The sequence below is a fragment of the Corvus hawaiiensis genome, chromosome 3, assembly GCF_020740725.1.
Source record: "Corvus hawaiiensis isolate bCorHaw1 chromosome 3, bCorHaw1.pri.cur, whole genome shotgun sequence".
Taxonomy (NCBI): domain Eukaryota; kingdom Metazoa; phylum Chordata; class Aves; order Passeriformes; family Corvidae; genus Corvus; species Corvus hawaiiensis.
The window spans coordinates 106,550,058-106,570,565 of record NC_063215.1 but is presented as its reverse complement, the minus strand read 5'-3'; the positions used below and the strand labels follow the sequence as shown (position 1 = coordinate 106,570,565).

The 20,508-nt window shown below is 47.8% G+C and overlaps 1 protein-coding gene across 1 annotated transcript; it reads left to right on the top strand.

Moving 5' to 3' along the window:
• The first annotated feature begins 35 nt into the window (after positions 1-35).
• On the top strand, positions 36-8,289 carry LOC125322367 (TOG array regulator of axonemal microtubules protein 2-like). Its single transcript, XM_048296020.1, has 5 exons — positions 36-67; positions 1,024-1,127; positions 3,848-4,052; positions 5,236-5,452; positions 8,054-8,289. The coding sequence occupies exons 1-5, from the start codon at positions 56-58 to the stop codon at positions 8,287-8,289; spliced, it is 774 nt and encodes a 257-aa protein (XP_048151977.1). The 5' UTR covers positions 36-55.
• The last annotated feature ends 12,219 nt before the right edge of the window (positions 8,290-20,508 follow it).

Here is a 20,508-nt window from a genome sequence, read left to right as displayed (position 1 = left end):
AAGGCTTTTGGAACAATCTCTTTCCACCCGTGACCTGGAAGATATTCTGACAAGAATGAAGAAGAAAGTAAGTGCTTGGTAGGAGAAATGTCTCCTTTGTGCAAGTATTGCCACTGCTGATATGAGATCAAACATACCTAATCTTATCTCATTCCTTTTCTGCCAAATCATTTTGCTCCTGGGAATGAACTGTTGATCCGTAGCCTGTTCATCTGCAGAGCACAAAGGGATTGATAATATTAGGGGAAAAGTGGGGTATTGGATATTTTGTATATTGGCCACAAACAGGGAAGGGAAAGAGGAGGAAATGTGTTTACATTTAAGCATAACCCCCCACCCCACTATCCCTACTCTGCCCCCAGTGACGCAATTAAGTGAGAACAGTGCTTCTGGAGATAACAGAGTCTTTGCAAAAGACACAGGAAGCAGTAGTGCCAAGAAAATTTCCAAATATTCAAAAGATGTCCCAGTCAATCCCAATTCCTACAATTACTATCTGTCTTCTGGGAATACTGCCCTGCTGTCATGCCCTGTGCAGCTGGAAGAAGCTTGGTGAATTCAGCAGCATCCAGAGGAAAATCATTTGTTTGCCTGGGTTATTTTTTTATTCTTTTTACCTACGTTATAGAAGGGAGTGTGGCTTTGTGCAGCACCAGGGAGAGTGAGTGTGGAACCAAATCAACTTCCAACACAATGGGCCAACCTCCAAAGAGTCCAAATTTTTCTGCAGCTTCCTTTAAGAGCATTAGTTCCCTACCAGTTTGCATTATTCCCATTTATGCTCAAGAGGAATGAATTGGGGATTTTAGACTGCTGCTCAGTATGGTAGCAGCCATAACCTGCCTTGGGCTATTGAAAACAAAGAGTTGGCATCACTGAACCTCTGGCCTGTTTCCTTCTGTAAGTTCGGAAAGGTTTGCCCAAGCCTTGGTAGCAGTGATCCTGGTTATAAGTTGTGTTTTAAACAGGTAATTTCCTATTTTACATTCTAAAGATCCATGGGGTTTCTTTATGCCTTTGTAGGGGATGGAAACGCAGAAGGATGAACACCCATCTGTCGAGAAGCCTGTGAAGAAGAGGAGCGATGGCTCGAAGAAGCCCCAGGCCACATTGCCTTCTAGTAAACGGTACTGAGCACTTTAGTTAGATGTGACAAAGCACGTGGCAAGCTTTACATGTCTCTTCCTCAGGAAAATCTTTCTGGTGGAGATGACCTGTGCCAGAGATTGTTTCCTTTCCCTACAAATGCTCTATCATAAAAAATGTCTCCTTCTGCATTACGCTGAACACAACTTCTCTGGAAGGGTTTCCACAAAAAATGGGCGACAAAAAGACACCCATTGGTTGCAGCTCAGAAGATCCAGTGCAGTGGCAAGGACAGTGCTGTGGAGGCTGTGAGAGGGCCATGTCTCCGCTGCCTCACTTGGGACAAGTAAATTCAAGCAGGGTTTTTTTCCTCTGAGAGCAGTCTTTTTCGGATGGGTGTTTTGATGAGAAGTCCCAGTCTAGAAGCAAGATGCTGTTCCCCAAAATAGCACTTCCCATGCACGTGGTTTGGCCTTCCTGAGTCATGGTTTTCTTACCCTCAGACAGTACCAAGATGAGTAGTAAGTAGCAAGCCAGTTCCTGAGCAACTTTGGTCAACAGGTGTCTCAATGTGGACGTTTTGTCTTGACATTCCTGTCCTTCATACTGTTTGCTTGATGGACAGCATGTTTGGTTTATTTCCCCCTGTGCTGCAATCAGCATTTGAGACAGGAATTTGGTCCTTGCTGTCTCTTCCTGCCAGTGGGAGAGCTACTTGTACCTGTTGTCCTCTGATAACAGAGGGGATTTATTTAGCTCTGTCATGCTCAGCGCTGGCAGGAGAGTGACCACATGCCTCAGTAGCGTAGTCAGGATCTTCCCATGCTCAAGAGAGTTGTTCCCAGTGGGTTTGTTAAGCTGTGGATCTAGTCTCTAGGGAAGCAATCATGTGAGCGTAGTGCTGGGATGTCTGGCTTCTGTTTTTATCCCTGTTACGGATTTTCTGGATCCTTCAGATATGCCCCTATCCATCTGTTCAGATGCATCTGAGCTACTTTTCCAGATTGTCATGCCTGCTGTAGAGACACTTCTCCAGAGGGATGAGTTTCCTTATTATAAGACGCACACCTCCCTCATGATGAGGCATTTAAACATGGAAGTAGCGTCTCTCTTTCTTCACAAAGCAGTGCGACATGTGTACCTGGGAAGCCGTCTGGAGAGAAGTGAGATGCATCTCATCCTTGGTTTTCCTGAGTAAGCACTGGTGAGAATGTTGCTTGCAGATTGTCTCCTGTAATGATTGTGTAGCGGGTTTGGTTTGTAACCAGGCAGAAACACCAATTTAGTGTAGTGGTTTGGTCCAAAATACTCATTACTATTTACCTTCTGTGAGATAAGAATTAGGAGAAATGCAAAGCAGTCACCAAACTTGAAAGAATAGAAAGAAGTTTATTAACAGACCTAAAAGAAGAAAAACAAAGTCATACCACGCCTTCAGAACACTTCTCCTCCCCCCTGCCTTTCTCCCTTCTTGCAGTGATAATGTAAAAAGACAGCCCTTGAGATGTTCAGTCTGTTTACCACTTCCATAATAACCTTGTTCAGTCCATTTAGGAAGAGGAGTCTCTTGCCCATGCTATGAAAACATTATCGCAAGGAGCCAGCCACCCGGGTTGGTTCTCTGCTTGCATGTGAGTCCCTTCCCCCGTCTTGCAGCTTTTCCCACAACTGCTTTCGAGGGTCCACTCTTGAATTGCTGGGGTAAAATTTTAAGGTTGAGCCGTTCAGAAACAAAAGTTCTCTTCACCCATCTCTGGGAGTATTTCATTTCTAAGAATAGAGGCCCTTCTCCTTCCCTGGAAGCAAAGGGTCTTCCTCATCTTCCTCTTTAGAACTATCTCTGGGAGCATCTCTAGGACCTGAGGTTTTCTCCTTTTCCATTTGGAGCAAAAGTCCTCATCACTTCCATCTCTCCCTGTTCAAACTTCTCATGAAATTACAGCTGCGTCAGCATCTGCTTATCTCAGCGCAGGTGCTTTTGCTCACAAGTACAAGTTGAATGCTCCACCCCCCATGCCTTCATGAAATTACAGCAGGTACTCTGATCGATCATAGCTTCACAACAGAATTTCAGCTTTAAGCATCTCCTCTTTCACTTCCCTCCGGTTTTCAGCTCTTCATAGCACTAAAAGGGTTAATCTCACCTAGGCCTTGCAGCTGGAATGTGGCTTATCGCTGTTGGTCACATGACCTCTGCCAGACAGCCGTGCAGCTTTAGCTGAATCTTGGCAGCTCTGGAGAGGGGGAGCCGAGCCGCTCCGGCTGCCCACAGCCCTGCTGTGGGGGGGGTTCCGCGGGTGGAACAGGGCCCGTCGGCTCCAGGATGGCCGTGGCCCGACCCGGCCTGGCCTGAGCAGGGCCTGGGCCGGGCCCGCTGGCCCCCACACGGGGCCCGCAGCCACCTGTCCCAGCACCGGAAACAAGACAGAGAGAGTCTGCCTCGGGGTTTCCTGTTCTTAAGTGTGGATCACAGAGGCGGTCACAACTTTAAGTGGCTTAAAGAATTGTCCATATTCAAAGTGGCCAGCTGATAGGTTCTGTCAGGTCACAGAAGGAGCTGTAAGCACTCCTTTGCAAGAACATCACTTCCGGGACTATGCTTGCTAACCCATGACAGATTGTCATGAGGTCTCCCGTTGTTTTTCAGATCAGGATTTTCTAGCTTGAAATCACATCATTAGGAAACCTCCCCAAGATGTTCTGCTCACAATTAACTGAAGGTATGATCACCAACAGGTCCGCATTTGGTTTTATTCAACAGGGTGAAGTCTACCTCTGATGGACGCCTCCTACGCCGCCCAAAAGCCCAGGTCACGTTACCTCCGGCTGTGGAAGAAACGGAGTCGCTCCAGAAGCTGTACAATCTCCTGGAAGCCAAGGAGTTTAAGACACGGATGGAAGGAGTGGCACTCCTCCTAGACCTGTGCAAAAGCAGCCCCCAGCTCGTCTCCACTAACACTGTCCAAGTATGTAGGGTGTCTTCATTGTTCCTTTCCTTTAGCTCCTTTCCCAAGCCTGTAGCAGGCAAGTTAATTCAGTGTGTCTTGGCACTACATCCTGGCTGTGTGGGACAGGCTGGTGCCTCTTACCCTGAAATATTTAATTCAGGTCCACGCTTCAGGACAAGTTCTTTCGGTCCAGATGTATTTGTCTGGCAGGTGCCTATTGATGCTGTTCATCAGAGGAGGACAGAGTTTTCTGCTGGTGTAACTTCTGCTGTCTCCTACTCCCACTTGGGTTAAGTGAAGGGAATCCAGCCACTGAAAGCGTGGCAATTATTCTCCAGACAAAAAAATGGGTTTGGATGGGGAAGAGAAGTATCAGGCTGGGCAGGTTTAAACCAATTTTTTTTAAAAGGATACTTCTGTAAACTCCGACTTGTCTTGCACAGGCACAACTCTGGTTACTCATTTCCATCGGCATCCCTAGTCCTCTTGGTAAAGACGGTGCTCACCCTTCTTGGGGGGGTCTTTTTTCTCTTTGGAAAAGGAGGGAAATGGCTAGGGACAGATCTCTTCCTTCTCCTCCCAGTAGCTGCTTTTTCCCTTTGTCCAGAAAATGGTGCCTGATAATGTGGCTGTCAAGGGACTGAACCTGCTCTAATGAGAGCGGTCCAGCACATTAAATTTCAGAAGTCTACCTGCTGGGTAGACAATTGGTCTGGATCCTGGAAGAGTTGATCAGAGCCCTGCACTTCTCCAGACACAGGTTCTGAGACAGATGGAACAAAACCTGGATCTCCTCCAGCCATAGTTTTGGCAAAATCGTAACTGCCCTCAGAACTTGAGGCAACTGTGTAGAAAAAGGGGCATTGTAAATATCTGGTTCCATACTTCGAAAGCAAAGATACCGTTTTGCATCAATAAATGGGATGAATTTAATGACTGAAATGTGGAGAGAAACACCATAGGAACTATTCTGTCCCCACCCAAAGCTCTTCAAAATATATGAAAATCTTTCAACCAGCATGAGGTTGCGCAACCATTCCAGTGAGCGGCCCACAGGAAAACAGGGAAATTGTGCAAGCAAGTGCTGACCTGACAGGAAGGATCACTTTCATCTTTTACATTGCTGAGTGCTCACTTCTGCGTCCCTTCCTCAAACAAGGACATTTTAATCCAGCTTTCATGTTGTTTGTTCTCTTCACAGATTTTTGATTATTTTGTCCCGAGACTTGGTGATACGCACAAGAAAGTGAAGCAGAAGGCGCTGGACGTGCTGGCTGAAATCGTAGGCATCCTGAAAGATGGCTTAAACCCGGTGATCATCTGTCTGGTTGAAGGAATAACAAACAACCTAAACTCAAAGGACCCCGGGGTTTATGCCGCAGCTGTGAAAGCGCTGGAAGAATCCATGGCTCACTTAGGTAAGGCTGAGCCCTGGCATGGACTCTCCTCAAGTGTGTCTCTGCCTCTGCGAGTCAAGAGAACGCTGAGTGCCTTGACAGCTGTTGTTGTCTGTGGAAACCTCCAGCTGACATCCACCAGAAGCTGTGCAGGTGCAGTCCTTACGCACCAGTCCTCCACCAGGCTTGAATGTGCATCAGCATTTCCCAAAAGTCCCAGGAGCCCTTGGCTCTGTGCTGCTTGTCTGAAGAGGAAGTGCTGGACTACAGCTTTGCTGGAATTCAGGGCCAAAGGGATTTTTGGAGTTTGCCTGGGCCCCAGTTGACTTCCCAAACGAATAGCTTTGCTGTTGGCATGAAGGGACAGCGGCGCATCAGAACCTCTGCAGAGCAGCCTCCTGGAAGGCTCCACATCATAGGCATTAGCTTCATTAGGACAGCAGGATCAGTTCTTTACTGCATGCTTGCATGAAGATCATTTGGGACCTCCTTTTTGTATCTCATGCAGGAAAGGAGCTCTTAATAATACCCTGCTACTGAAACCCACACTGGGGTGTAGCTCTGTAGTGGTTCCCAATGAAGCAGATTGCCTGCTTTGTCACTGCCAGCCCTGTGACCCTGTGAGGGACCAAACTTCATCCCACACACGTTCTGTCTCCAGGAAAAGCTTGCCTTGGCTTATTAGAGTGGCAGGACTCGAGGCTTGCAGGCCAATGCAGGCAACAGTGTTTAAATTCAAACGAGACCCCCAAAACCGCAACAGATAGGCGCAAGAAAAACCAAAATACATACGCCGGTCAAGTATTGGGAAATCAGTTCATTTTCCAGTCTCTCTGCCAAGATCTGATTTCACAGATGTTACAGAACCCCACAGGCTACTGAGGCACTGAGCACTAATAGCTCTTGTATGAGTAACTTGGAGTCTTGTCCCTAGATCCACACAGGTAACCTGACAATTTAAAAACAGCTTATCCTTCAGGTGGGAATGGAGGTGTGCATTTTGGAGCCTTCTCACCCTTTTCCATAGGGGAGAGAGAAGATCACCTCTGCAAAGCTCTGGGATGCAAAACCTTTTCACTGCTTACGTGTGATTGAAGTCTTGAGGTCCCTGATGTGAAATGTTTAACATAGCTCCTGGTACAGCAGACAACTTTGGATTTAAAATGTGAAAGGAGAGCTTTTCTTTTGGAATTTAAAATCTTCCCAAGTAGGCTGGAAGGAAAGAAGAAAAGGATTCAAAAATCGGCAGGAATTTCCTTTCTTTTGCAAAATGTAGTTGCCCCTGCCCTTTCCCTCCCCACTGTCCTTTCTCTTATGACCTCAGAAGAGAGAGCAGAAATGTGTGTTTCCCTTGTAGATAAAGTATCCCTGATGAAAGAGTTCAGCCACCGCAGGAGTGAACTGAAGGGCCAAGCTCTGCTGGATGTCACGGAGCATCTCTCAGGTATGGCCTCCCCTTCTAAGGCAAGAGGTCTTCCGAGGCAGAATTTACAGGGAATGCCAGTGAATAGACACTAGAGTGGCTCCTCCAAATCAGGAGGTGCTGAGCTTGTCCCTCCTGCCCAATACCCATGGAAGGTGTATTGGGCAGGTTTTCCCTGGCTGCTGCAGAGGTGTGCAGCATCTGAGATGGGGGCGGCACTCGGCCTCGGGGCTGAGCTCTCACTGGGGCATCTCAGAAGCTGCCTCCAGGAAAGGGAGGGGTTAAAAATTCCCAAGCTGGCTCCTCTCTTGGAAGCTCAGGGACAGCTCTGATCCTTTAGGGAAAATGGTGGCAAATGCTGTTTCAGGGGATCGGTTTGTTTTGTCCTCACAGAATTCTTGCTTTGCTCTTGGAAAGTTTTGAGGCGGAAGCCTGCAGTGCCTGGGGGTCACAGCTTAGGTCCAAACTCAGCACACATGTTAGAGGCACGGATTTTGTGCAAGGCAGCCTTTGGGGGCAGAGGGGCAGAAGCAGAGTGCTGAGGCTCCCTGCCTGTGCTGTGGAAGTGCCATTGGACTGAGCATTTCAGGGTGTGCAGTCAGGGTCTTCCTATGTCAGCGCTGCCCAAAATGCTCCAAATGCAGCTGATAATTGATTGCTCAGAGGAGCTTGCTATGTCAGCAATAGCCAAGGGATGGAAAAATGATAACCTCAATATATGCTAGAGAAGACAGTGTATAGCCTTGCTTTATTTATAGCCTTGCTTTAGCGGGGTCTAAATCCACTGCTAATTAAGCCAGGTCACAAAAACGGAGTCATCCTTTTTATTAGAAATCTCTCAATTTCCTCTCTAAAGTGCCTTTCAAACCTTCAGCAGTGGGTTTAGACAACTTCTAAATGGAAATAAACAGCAATTTGACATTTTGGTCATTCATCATGCCAGAAACAGACTGTGGAATGATTTAGTAAAGGTGTGAAGTCTGCCACAGGTACAAGGCTCGGATCTGGAGAAATTAGTCCTGAGGGCTTGGTGGTTCTGTTTTGGGGATGTTCAGCTGCTTTGCCCATTTCTGGATCATGGGGCTCTCACTGTTATTTCACTGATCTTAGCCAGAGAGACTCCCAAAATCACAACTAGAGGTAGATCCTTGTTTGCATTAAGGCTGGTGGTTAAGAAGTTTGCGTCTCTCTTCCGGCAGCGCTTGTGGCATGGGTTTATCCCAGGAGCCCCGAAGTCGTCCAGCGCTACGCCCTGCCCGTGCTCTGGTCCTTCCTGGGGAACAAGGCGCTGCCTGTCCGAAGCGTCAATGTCCGCACTGTGGTCACCAAGCTTGCCTGCACCCTCTACAAGGTGATGGGCGCCAAGCTGAGGAAGCATGCTGCCAGCCAGCCTCCGCATGTGCGGGAAAACCTCTCCGACATTTTGGGCTGGTGAAGGCTCAATGACCTGCAGGAAGATGACAAAGTGCTGAGTTGGACACCTCCGGACGTGACTTCTTAGCTGTGCCAAAAAGGACAGAATGCAAAGGAAGGGTGTGCACCTGCCCCCGCTCTCTCCACCCCCCTTCCTAGTCGTGGCATGGGGTGCCTGAAGCAACTTCCAATTGAGGACAAGGTGAAGGCTGAGCATGGCTCAGCCTCACAAAGAGGTAAGGCGGGAGCTGGGCCGCTCTCTGGCGGGAGGAAGGCTCTTGTGCCAGCCTAGAGAGCCTGGGCACATTGCCAGGGAACAGTTCTGCCCTGCATGTGCCCCCTGCACTGAGCTGTGCTGCTCCCAGTGCCCCGTGGAGCTGTAGGGCTGCTCAGCTGTGGGGCCGGGAGAGGAGCAGGAGGGTGCGTGTGCAGCTGAGCCATTCCTGGAAAGCACAGGCCTCTGGGCTCCCTGCTGTCCCAGGGCAGCCCAGAGGCCAGGCTGTTCCTGTGCTGGCTCTGTGCAAGTGGGTCAGGGTGTCTCCCTGGTCTGCCTCAAGTGGCTGCTGGCAGGAGAGTGTTTCCCTGTGCAGCTCTTTAGAAGTTTCCAGGTGGTCTGTCCCATTAAATACGTAGCTTCTGATGCTTTAGGTTTGCATTGTGGCCTCTGTTATATTTTGTGTCTCCACTTTGCAGGCGTGACTGGCTACAGTCTTATCAAGAAGTTTTCCTTGGACATTTCCTATGTTCCCTAACCGACAAAGCCCTTGCCTCCTGTCCAGAAGAGCTCTCTTTCCTCAAGCTCAGGAAGAAGGTGCTGCCTGTCCGAAGAATGTTTGAAGATTTGGATTTATACGTTAGGCTTTGTAGTTACAGATGTACATATGTTCTGACATGTAGATGTAGTTTGAATAAATGTGTTGTCATTTTATCTTTTAAATTTTGAAACTAGATTTTCAACAGTATATATTTTATTTTGATTGGTTTTGTTTGTTTTAAATAAAATAATTTTTAAAAAAAACAAGCCGAGAATGTGAGACCTGCTAGCCTAGAGGTTGTCAGAGTGCAGCTGACTCAACGTGCCACTGTCTCACGGTATTCTTTCCTCACAGCGCCTCTCCTCTTCCTCTTTTGCCATGTTTTCTTCATGTCATTTGTGCTGCTGTTTGTTATTTAGCATTACAATGGGGCCACCTATTACCATGTTTGGGGGACAATGGACCCAGAAGATCCTGTGTAGTCTCCAGTTTTCTGCCTCGATCTATTCTGTGCTCACAAAAGGCCTGAGCAAAGCAACAAAGAGAATGTGCCCAAATCCCAAAGCTTTGCTCCTTTGCAATGTCAGACGGATCTGGCTCAGAGGTGTCTTCAATCACAATTCCATAGGTAAGAAGAGGACGTGTATTTCACTGGGAAAAGAGGCACTGCTTTGGAAAAGGCATCTGTATGTATATTTACCCAGGACAGCAGTCCAACGGCGTTGTTTGCAACTTGTTTGCAGAAGGATGAGTGGACTGTGAGGTTATTGAACAGGTGACAAGGGTTCCTCAAATCTGTACCCTAGCCTGGGTGCCATTCAGCCCAGAGTTATGGGGTAATGGCGTAGTATTTATAAATCCCACACATATTCTGCCTCCAAGAAAAGCTTGGCTTGGCTTAATCGAGTGAAATAAATAGAAGAGCAACGAAATGGACATTTAAACTCGTCACTTTAGAGTGATTCTCCTGCTTTCCAATGTCAGCCCTGTACCTCATGCTCCCAAGGCTTGTTATGAACGAGTGTTTGAGATTGCTTAAAAATTCACTGTCAAGGTTATCAGTAAAACCAGATTGAATATGTCCTAGGTTACAGTGTAAGATGCAACCAAGAGTATGTATTCTATTGTCACCTTCACAAGCTGTTAAAACAGATGGGGCTGTGTTTGTTATCTCCTACCATGACTCATCCTTGATAAATCCCTCTGGGGGCTATCTCTGTTTAATGGGCAATCAATGACCCACCCCATGACTCACAGAATTACATCAGCCCATTGGGAGATGCTCCACCCAGGGGGAGGAGCCAAGCATTCCCACCTGGATATAATCAGGTAGGATTGAAGCACAAGCAGCTCTTCTCTACTGGATTCCCAGAGGATAAGAGCTACTACTGGACCCTCTTCTGAAAACCAGAGTCTTCTACAGGATCACTGCTTCAATAGGACCACTTCATCTGGGCTCCTACCACCACCCTGACTAACAGGGTGTCAGGTTGTATCCTGACTCTGTCAGTGTTCTTGTACTATTGCAATTATTTTAATTTTCCTATTAAATTGCAGTTCTGTCTTGTGATCTCTCACTGGTTTGTTTTCAAACTAGTACAGAATGTTAAGTAACAGCTCAACAAAATTTGTTGGCAACATTCACACTATTACTTACTAGTCCTTTAAGGCACAACAAGGAAAAAAAGCAACAAACAAAATGCAGTCAATCAAACTAGACATGAACTGAGAACTCTCTCTCTCTGTGTGTGTGTTTAGACGGGTTTGACAAAGGGAGAGAAAGGACAAGGATGAAAAGGAATGTGGCCTAAAAGCTTAACAGCACTCAAGCTTAACAGTAGTTAAACTGGAGCCGTGAGGAGTGGGGGTATTGGCCCAGGATCCATTGTTGATCGACGATCCTTGAGCTCGCTGGCTCTGAGAGGCCCCACTGGAGGTTGCCAGTGGCAGCCGCTGTGGTCCAGGAGAGCTTCCAGGGCTTCCTTTTGGACCGCTGTTTATGGGCCACAAGACAGTGGGCTTCAGTCATAAAATGCTTCATCATGGCCGCACTTTGGGTCAGCACCCTGTCTTTGGAAGTGCGAGAAGAAGGATGTTATGGCCTTCAGGCAAGAAAAGTAGTTTCCAAGACTGTTCATAGAAAACCCCAGGAGCTGGTTAGACAGCACAAGTTCCTGGGAGCACTCAGTGTTTTGGGCAAGCTCAAGAGGAGCTGAGTCCAGGGGCTGTTCATCAAGGCTGGGGCCTAACAAGCATTTCTGAGATCACAGTGTGGCCTGACAAGGCCAGGGAAGATTCACCACCACAGTGTGAAGCATGAAGTTTTGATGTGGAGTGAAAAGCCGCTGCATGAAGTTTTGATGTGGAGTAAAAAGCCATGGCCCAGTGGAAGCCCGGGGCAGTTTCCTCAGGCCTGCGGGAGAATCCCACTGCAGATCCTTGTGCCACTGATTCCATCTCTCCCCACCTTTCTCAGTTCTTGGTGGCAAGGTCACTTAGGTTAGACACACAGCTCCCAAGAAGTGCTCCTGTATTTCTCTATACAATGAATTAAAGTGAGATTACACATCCCAAATCTGTGTTTTCTTTCTGGCAATCTGACTGATTGCAGGAATTTCTGGAACAACAAACTTGCTTCCTCAAATATTTCCTGTGCATGGTAATGAGCACAGAGGAAAGATTTAATGTTAAAAGCTTTGCCCAGGCAATGCTCTTTTGACAAGTTCCCTCCTTAGCTCTCCTTGGGAAGATCTGAAAGGTTCAATTGATGCCATGAAGATTTTTGCCTTTTCTTCTATACCCCGTTATACTTTTTTACAGCTTCTGTATTCCTAGTGCTTTTTGCCTACATTCTTGGACTTGTTTGTCAAGCTAAGAGACTAAACATTTTAGAAGCTTCGTAGCTAGGGATCAGTGTGCCCCAGACCCCAAGGTCCTCTCCAGAACACATTCTGTAAACCAAGATAGAACCATCCAGGGGAAGGTTCCTTGGGGAGGGGGGCTCACTTGAGCCTCTCATTGGGGAATCTTTGATAGATATGCTAATTAGTAAAACCTATAATGTTATACCCAATGTTGAGAGGGGAGACACAGAGAGATAGACTCGGCAGGGTGCATCTTGATGCCTATGACCTGGACGTGTACACCTAAGGATCCTTAAAATAAATACCAAGGTAAAATCCCTTTTCCCCTTCTAACCGTGCATGACTCTTGATTTTAAGACCAAGAAAAGGCATCACAATGACCCCAGCAAAAGCTCCTGCAATGGCCGCCCGCCAGCAGAGCAGGGCTGTCAGCTGTGAACCAAGTGTTGCCACAGGCAGCAGCTTACCCAGGGCAGCAAATCAGGAGCTAGGAAGGAGCTGATCTGAAGGCCAAACCTCCTTAGCTCCTTCCAAGAGCACTGCAACAATTCCTCATTCCAAGGAGGTGCAGTGCTGGACACCAGAGCTCTGCGTGAGGACTGGACACAAGTTTGCTCCCACTGAGTGCTGTGATGGTTTCTGCAGGAGCTCTGGGCTCCTGTGCCTGCCGGACACCATGCGGAGAGAAGGAGCCGAGTACACTGACACACCTTTGCCTCGAGCATAGCCCGGCCTTGACCAAACACACTGAAAGGTTTCCCCTTTGGCCCATGTCTCGAAACGTCCGGTCAGCTGTTTGACGACTCCAGTTGGTTTGGTGTAAAAGAACTTCCCTCAGAAATACTAGTGTCTTGGGGTAACTTTATGATGTGTATCCCATATTGCTGCCCTATGCCCAGAAATTAATTTTTGTGCCTTTTTATGCCTTTAAACTGAGCCTGAGAGGGGGAAGGGAAAACTGAGCAAAACTTTTTCAAAGCAGTTTGCAGCTTGTTCAAGGTCACACACAGATAGTGACATTTTCTCCAGCTGCGGCAGGGGAGGGAGGAGGCACCCGGCTTGCGGCTGCCCGGTCAGCTTTTGGCCAGTTGTTCAGTTTCTTTTTCTCCAGAGAGAGACTGAGAGTTGAACTTTTTTTCCTTCCCTGGAATTTCAGATTTTCTCCCTTTTCTACTGCACTGCTTCAATTATCAGAGCATAGTGGGAGGACTTTCCATCAAGCACAGAGGGCCTGGCCCTGGGCCAAGTCCCAGCTCCAAGGAGACCAAAGGGAGGACTCTTAACACTTTGCCAGGTTTTTTCTCCACAGCGAGAGATTTTTATTAGTTAGCATTATTTTCCTTTTCCCGTGTGTTTGTTAAAGAAATCGTTTTTATCTCTTTCACTTTCCTTTGAGGAAAATTTATTTTTTCCCAAACCTGGTGGGGGAGGGGTGGTGATGTGCCTTCTCTCAGGGGATATATTTCTAAATTTGGCCAAACTGGTACAACTAGGTTTGCCTTCCTCCATGCCTTCCTCTCAGCAGCCTTGGGGATGTTCCTATGTGAAGCCATCTGTCTCAGTTTGAGAAAACTTAGGGCAGTCTGGAATTAGTTGTCTCCTCTAAACTGTTCCAACAATCCCTTTCCAGCAATAGGAAATGAATACTAATAGATGAAAGTGGAAAAAACCCAACATTTTATTAACAAACAGAATGCCCACAAGGCAAGGAAAAATAAGTAAGTAACTTGTAGATATCAAACTGTCAGACCTCACCGTCCTCCCACTGGAACAAAGACCCAAAATGCCAGAGGAAAACCCGCCCAGGACAAGCGTTACAAGATGGCGCTGGCTTCTCTCTCGGGAAAAACAGGAGCTATCACGGAGTAGTTCTAGCAGCAGATGAAAGCTCGGTGGCTCGCCCAGCGTCGACTTCCACCCCACGGCAGAGCTCCGCAGAACGGTCATGGCAGGTGAGGCGGCTGGGCTGGTGCCCCTCGAGGTCTTTTCTCCCCGGCGTGGCTCAGCTCACAGACTCTTGGGCTGGGAGCGGGGCCACTCCACTTCTGCAGGCACGATGTCCCCGGTCTTGGACAAACAGTTTTCTCCTAGGAGAGCCCTGCATACTGTTCCACACATCTTTCCTAAAGGCCCAAACCAACTCCAGACACTGTACCTACAGCAGGTTTCCACAAAGGGCTGCAGAAATCCAGGACAGCTGCAAGTGAGTGTCGGAAGGATTTTATCCGGGTCCTGACAACAGAAATCTTAATAATCTGAAGGAATTTCATTCAGATGTAGCATAGGATCTGAGTTTTTTCTATTGATATGTTTCATGATGACGAACAAGCCGGTACAAGGCTGACATGTGAAAGCATGAGCATGTCCTCCAAAGTGACCAGATTAATTGTCCATTTTATTATTCTTCTGGTTTTTCCCCTCATATAAGCCAAGGCAAGCTTTTCCTGGAGACAGAACATGTGTGGGATGAACTGTGGTCCCTCACAGGGTCACAGGGCTGGCAGTGACAAAGCAGGCAATCTGCTTCATTGGGAACCACTACAGAGCTACACCCCAGTGTGGGTTTCAGTAGCAGGGTATTATTAAGAGCTCCTTTCCTGCATGAGGTACAAAAAGGAGGTCCCTGACGATCATCTTGCAGCCATGCAGTAAAGAACTGATCCTGCTCCCCTAATTAAGCTTTGGCTGTGGCAATGACACTCTTCCCACTCATCTTTTTACACAGACACTTCAGGTTTTCCCCACACTCTTGCAATACTGGCAGTCGCTGTTTCCTATTTACTGTTCTTCCCCAGAGAGTGATGGTATAGCTGCAGCTTGGAAACAAAATGCCCTGAGATCTGGGGATCTTGAAGGAGCATGAAATGCTAATTAAATGTTAATCTGGGTAGCTACCCAGATCTGCACTTACCAGTATTCTGAGGCACCAGCAGGAGGATCATGCATCATTCCCGTTTGTTGGTGTTCCTGTTTCTGGTGTGCAAGAGCAATGACTTAGCGGAGAGACAGAAATGCCCCTATTCAAACAGTGGGTGTGCAAGTAGACATGAAGTTTCACTGCCTTTTCTAGGATATTTTAGAAAGATCTAAGAGAATATTGCAGGAGGGAGCAGGTGCCTAATTTTGTCTCCAGAGGAATCCCCAAAGGACACATCCACTCTGCTGGTGATGGCAACCCCATAAGCTCACGGACTAGTTTTCCCTGATGCATGCCAGCCTTCCCAGGCTTTACTAGTCCGGGATTTGACCCATAGCTAAGCAAACACACGCAGCCACGTGACACAGAGTTTTTCCTCCAGAAAACCTAAGTAACACATTCACATGCATTTTCTTCTCTAACATCCGAGCCTGGAAACCATGAAGACTTTGGTGTCAAAAGGTTACAGTTTGCACAGGGCTCAGAAGTGTTTTTCCCTAAGGCAGAGCAAATTGACATGTGAGGTTTAAAAGCTTCAAATGACTATGAAAGGCAACTGAGAAATAAATTCTGGAAAGGCAGCATTGTCAGTGATCATGCAGCCCACCAAGAGCTGGAGCTGAACCCAGAATTGCTTCTTCCAGCTAGGCAGGAATTCAATATGCTGGCAAGCACTGGTCCATGGTACCAAATGATCCCATACCCGTGGGCTGAATGGCACCCAGGCTAGGGTACAGATTTGAGGAACCCTTGTCACCTGTTCAATAACCTCACAGTCCGCTCATCCTTCTGCAAACAAGTTGCAAACAACGCCGTTGGACTGCTGTCCTGGGTAAATATACATACAGATGCCTTTTCCAAAGCAGTGCCTCTTTTCCCAGTGAAATACACGTCCTCTTCTTACCTATGGAATTGTGATTGAAGACACCTCTGAGCCAGATCCGTCTGACATTGCAAAGGAGCAAAGCTTTGGGATTTGGGCACATTCTCTTTGTTGCTTTGCTCAGGCCTTTTGTGAGCACAGAATAGATCGAGGCAGAAAACTGGAGACTACACAGGATCTTCTGGGTCCATTGTCCCCCAAACATGGTAATAGGTGGCCCCATTGTAATGCTAAATAACAAACAGCAGCACAAATGACATGAAGAAAACATGGCAAAAGAGGAAGAGGAGAGGCGCTGTGAGGAAAGAATACCGTGAGACAGTGGCACGTTGAGTCAGCTGCACTCTGACAACCTCTAGGCTAGCAGGTCTCACATTCTCGGCTTGTTTTTTTTAAAAATTATTTTATTTAAAACAAACAAAACCAATCAAAATAAAATATATACTGTTGAAAATCTAGTTTCAAAATTTAAAAGATAAAATGACAACACATTTATTCAAACTACATCTACATGTCAGAACATATGTACATCTGTAACTACAAAGCCTAACGTATAAATCCAAATCTTCAAACATTCTTCGGACAGGCAGCACCTTCTTCCTGAGCTCGAGGAAAGAGAGCTCTTCTGGACAGGAGGCAAGGGCTTTGTCGGTTAGGGAACATAGGAAATGTCCAAGGAAAACTTCTTGATAAGACTGTAGCCAGTCACGCCTGCAAAGTGGAGACACAAAATATAACAGAGGCCGCAATGCAAACCTAAAGCATCGGAAGCTACGTATTTAATGGGACAGACCACCTGGAAACTTCTAAAGAGCTGCACAGGGAAACATGCTCCTGCCAGCAGCCACTTGAGGCAGGCCAGGGAGACACCCTGACCCACTTGCACAGAGCCAGCACAGGAACAGCCTGGCCTCTGGGCTGCCCTGGGACAGCAGGGAGCCCAGAGGCCTGTGCTTTCCAGGAATGGCTCAGCTGCACACGCACCCTCCTGCTCCTCTCCCGGCCCCACAGCTGAGCAGCCCTACAGCTCCACGGGGCACTGGGAGCAGCACAGCTCAGTGCAGGGGGCACATGCAGGGCAGAACTGTTCCCTGGCAATGTGCCCAGGCTCTCTAGGCTGGCACAAGAGCCTTCCTCCCGCCAGAGAGCGGCCCAGCTCCCGCCTTACCTCTTTGTGAGGCTGAGCCATGCTCAGCCTTCACCTTGTGCTCCCTGGCAGTGACCCCGGGGGCAGCGCTGCTCAGCTGCCCCTGCCGGGGCTCCTGGGCCAAGGCCCCCTGAGCAGGCTGCGAGCGGAGACCTGCACTGCCAAGGCCGGGCTTCCGCACATCAGTCTTCAAGCCGAAAAGTTCAGCCAGTTCCCTTGGGAACAGAGGCATCCCAGGTCCTATCACACACCATGAACTCTTTCCCTTCTTCCTCTGGGTTTTTGTTGTAGACTCAGAAGAAGCTGTAGATCAGGTACAAGGGAAGAAGTGAGTTAGTTGAACTCCCACCTTTACAATCACCACAACTAATGGGTGAGGCACTCGAGGGGTTATTTATTATTGAGAAGATCACTTTGTTTTTATTTTTCATGAAACTAGCATCACTATAATTGCTCTGAACTGTATGGAGCTGGCAGGAAGGGAGAGAGAGATTCCACTACTTTGCTTCTGTGCTGCTCATGGCTCATCCACTACTTGGGGATCCCTTTCCTTCCAAACAGTTGGCAACCCACAGGGGTCTCTAGAATTTGACAATTCCACCTAGGAAGTAATTGCTTTCCCAAGCCAGTTTTCAAGGCCTTTGTTTCTGTAACTCCCCCTCAGTTCTTGGTTGGGTTTTCTTGGTGGTTTTTATTTCTCTTTACAACAAAGGCAGTGCTGGGACACAAACAATGGCACCACGTGTTAGAAGCAAAAGAAGATTTGCAATCCCCATTACATGTCCCCACTATTCAAGCAGCCCATATCTGTAGGGAACACATTGGTCATGCAAACGTCCCAGCTTTCTCTGCTTTGTTGCTCCAGGAGTTTATTCCCTGCTTTCCTTCCTGCAGAGACACCCAAACCCTACATAAACATGACCTGCCTCAAAACATTTCTGATCTTCGCTAATCCTGACAATTCAAAATTTTCTTAATGGAAATGGCATGGTGCAGGTTAATCTGAAATGCTCTCCAACGGAGCTTTTGAAACTCAGAGAACTAATCATTCTGTACAGGCCTCCATCAATGATAAATCGTTTTTCTGCATCAGCAAAATTGTTTCTTCAAATCTCATCTCTCCTATCATTCCACGCCCAGAGATAGCAAAGGAACAACAACCCTGGCATTGAGGCTTTGAACTTGAAAGCAGGGACTGACACACATGCACCAGACACCTCATTTGACCTGGCACAACTCTTCTTGTCAGGGATCAGGCAAGGCAGGGAGGGGGGACAAGGCAGAAGGCATCTCCTCCCCCAGCCTCAGCCTGCAATACTGACATGGGCAGAGAGAGTCGGGGAAGAGATTTGCCATCGTGAACCTGCCATAGGTGGCTTTAGGCTTGTGCTGTCAGAGGATGACAAACTCTGATCCTGCATAGGCTGCATCCATTTGGAAGTCTCCTTCCCCTTAACTGGAACATTCACAAGGACTTTCTGTCTAAGGAGGTTTCCCTATTTCTTCCCATGCAAAACCAGGCAATGTCCATGAATCTCCTTCAGATCTCAAAGGGTTCAGCGCAGAAACTGCCCCAAGGGAAGGTGTTCTCCTTCTTCCTTCAAAGGCAGGAGGAAGGAGTGGGAACATTTCTCCTTTCATGCTAAATGTCTTTTTTTCTCTACTAATTATGACCTTAGAAAGGGTGCAGGGAGATGAAAGGCATGTGCAGGATGGAGAGGAATGTTTTCTTTTCCTGTGGCGCATTTCCCGAGCCCCAAGGTACCAGTGCAGCTCCTGGAGTAATTTTCACTGCACCACCGGAGCACACTCCCAGTGACCAGGCTCTGGGAGAGCCCATCAAGGAATTGAAAGGAATTTGAAGACATTTAAACCAGGATGGTTTTCAACCAAACTGTCACAATGCCACCCCTGGGTCAGCATTCCAATGGTCATTTTAGGACAGACATGCCCTGTACCTACTTGCATGTTCAGAGTTCTTCTCTTTGCTTCTGCTGCTGGATCTTGGCCTTGAGAAAATGGAGGACAAAAGAACATATGAGGAGGTAGAAAGAGAAGGGCATGGAATGTGTGTAGCATCAAAGGAGGCAAACCTTCTTAGCATGGTCCCCCTGATAAAGGAGGAAATGCAACACATAAACCCAACACGATGCAAAGCTGAGGAATTGTCCTTAAGCTTTCAGGTGCTGGAGTCCCACAGAGCTTGCCAAGCTCCGGCTGAAACACAGCAGTCATTCTTCAACTTGCATCAGACCTGCCCAGTTCTCTCCTTTTGCAGCCAAGTGGCTCCTACAGCCTCTGTGAAGCAGCAAGAGCTGCTGAGCTGAGACACAAGTCTGTATGGAGGGCAGCTACTTTTGTTCTCCGGCCCAAGCTTGACTTTGCCTGCTCATGCCTTACACTGGTGACAGTCTCGGGCTACGTGGGGCCATAGCACTGCTCTCTCCTGAGAATGACAGTACACCTCCTTGCTCTTTCAAGGACAAAAAGGCCTTTTCCAACTCAGCTGCTAGGTAAGGATATTCCGATTGCACTTTAAAAGCCCTACGGACGCTTTTCAATTGGAATGATACTTCTGGGACTCCTGCTTTATCCTTGTCACTAGGATAAGCTTGACAGCTACATTTTCTCACACATATATCCAAGCCAATGTCTTTGCATCAGGTACAGTCCTATAACTCTTCTCTAGCACCTTGCCCTCTTTGATCTTAAGCCCAGATCGAAATACTAAACATCGATCAGATTATACATCTGTACCCCAAGTTTTATCTGGGCTCTGGTTTCACGGTGGAGGCCCAGGCACAGAGAAGTCACACCTGACATTTACAGGAGCAGCACCTGAATTTGCAGACACCTCCTCAGTAGCCAATATTTGCCCTGACATATCCTCATGGCTGCAGAAGTTGACAGGCAAGGATCACAGTATTCAAAGAACCACAGTATCCACATCCATGCAATACAGTTCCCAAATGACAGCACAAACACCATAGAGGGAATCAGTAGCCAAGTCCAGCAGAGGACCTGTTCTGAGGTGCTCTTAAGCCCTGCCTCCTCTTCCCCACAACCACCTTTGCTCTTAGGGCATATGGTGTTGGCTTTGCCATTGTGCTGGATCACCACAGATGGGCAAAATGGGGAATACACTGAGGTTTGCCTAAATACAAGGGAGAGATGACTGTGGAAAATAACCTCATGAGACGGGAAGAGCGAGGGGAACAGCACACTGGAGCAGCAGAAACCTTGGCTTACCTCATCTCCTGGGACTCCTGGAAATCCAGCTGCGGAGAGCTTGGGACAGACGCTGCCGCACTGCTCACAGGGGGACTCACTGCCTTGCGTATTGGGGGGATCAAAGGTGGTCCCAATGACCCCTTCTTCATATCCCCACCACTGGAACACAGCAAGGAAGCCTGCAAAGAGTAGAACACAGTACTCCTCAGATCAAGCATCCAGCCTTGCCCCCATTCATGCCTGAAGACATTTAGCCATGCTCTTAGCTGGGACCTGGCAGAGATGTCAAACTGATGGAGCAACTTGGTCTAGGACCGGGAATGGAAAGGGAAGTGGTGAGGGAGAGGCCATGTCCCACATTTGCCATCGCTATCCCTGTGCTCACTTCTCTGGAAATGTGGCTACATTCCCAGATGGCATCCACATGTTTGGCACCAAGATGTT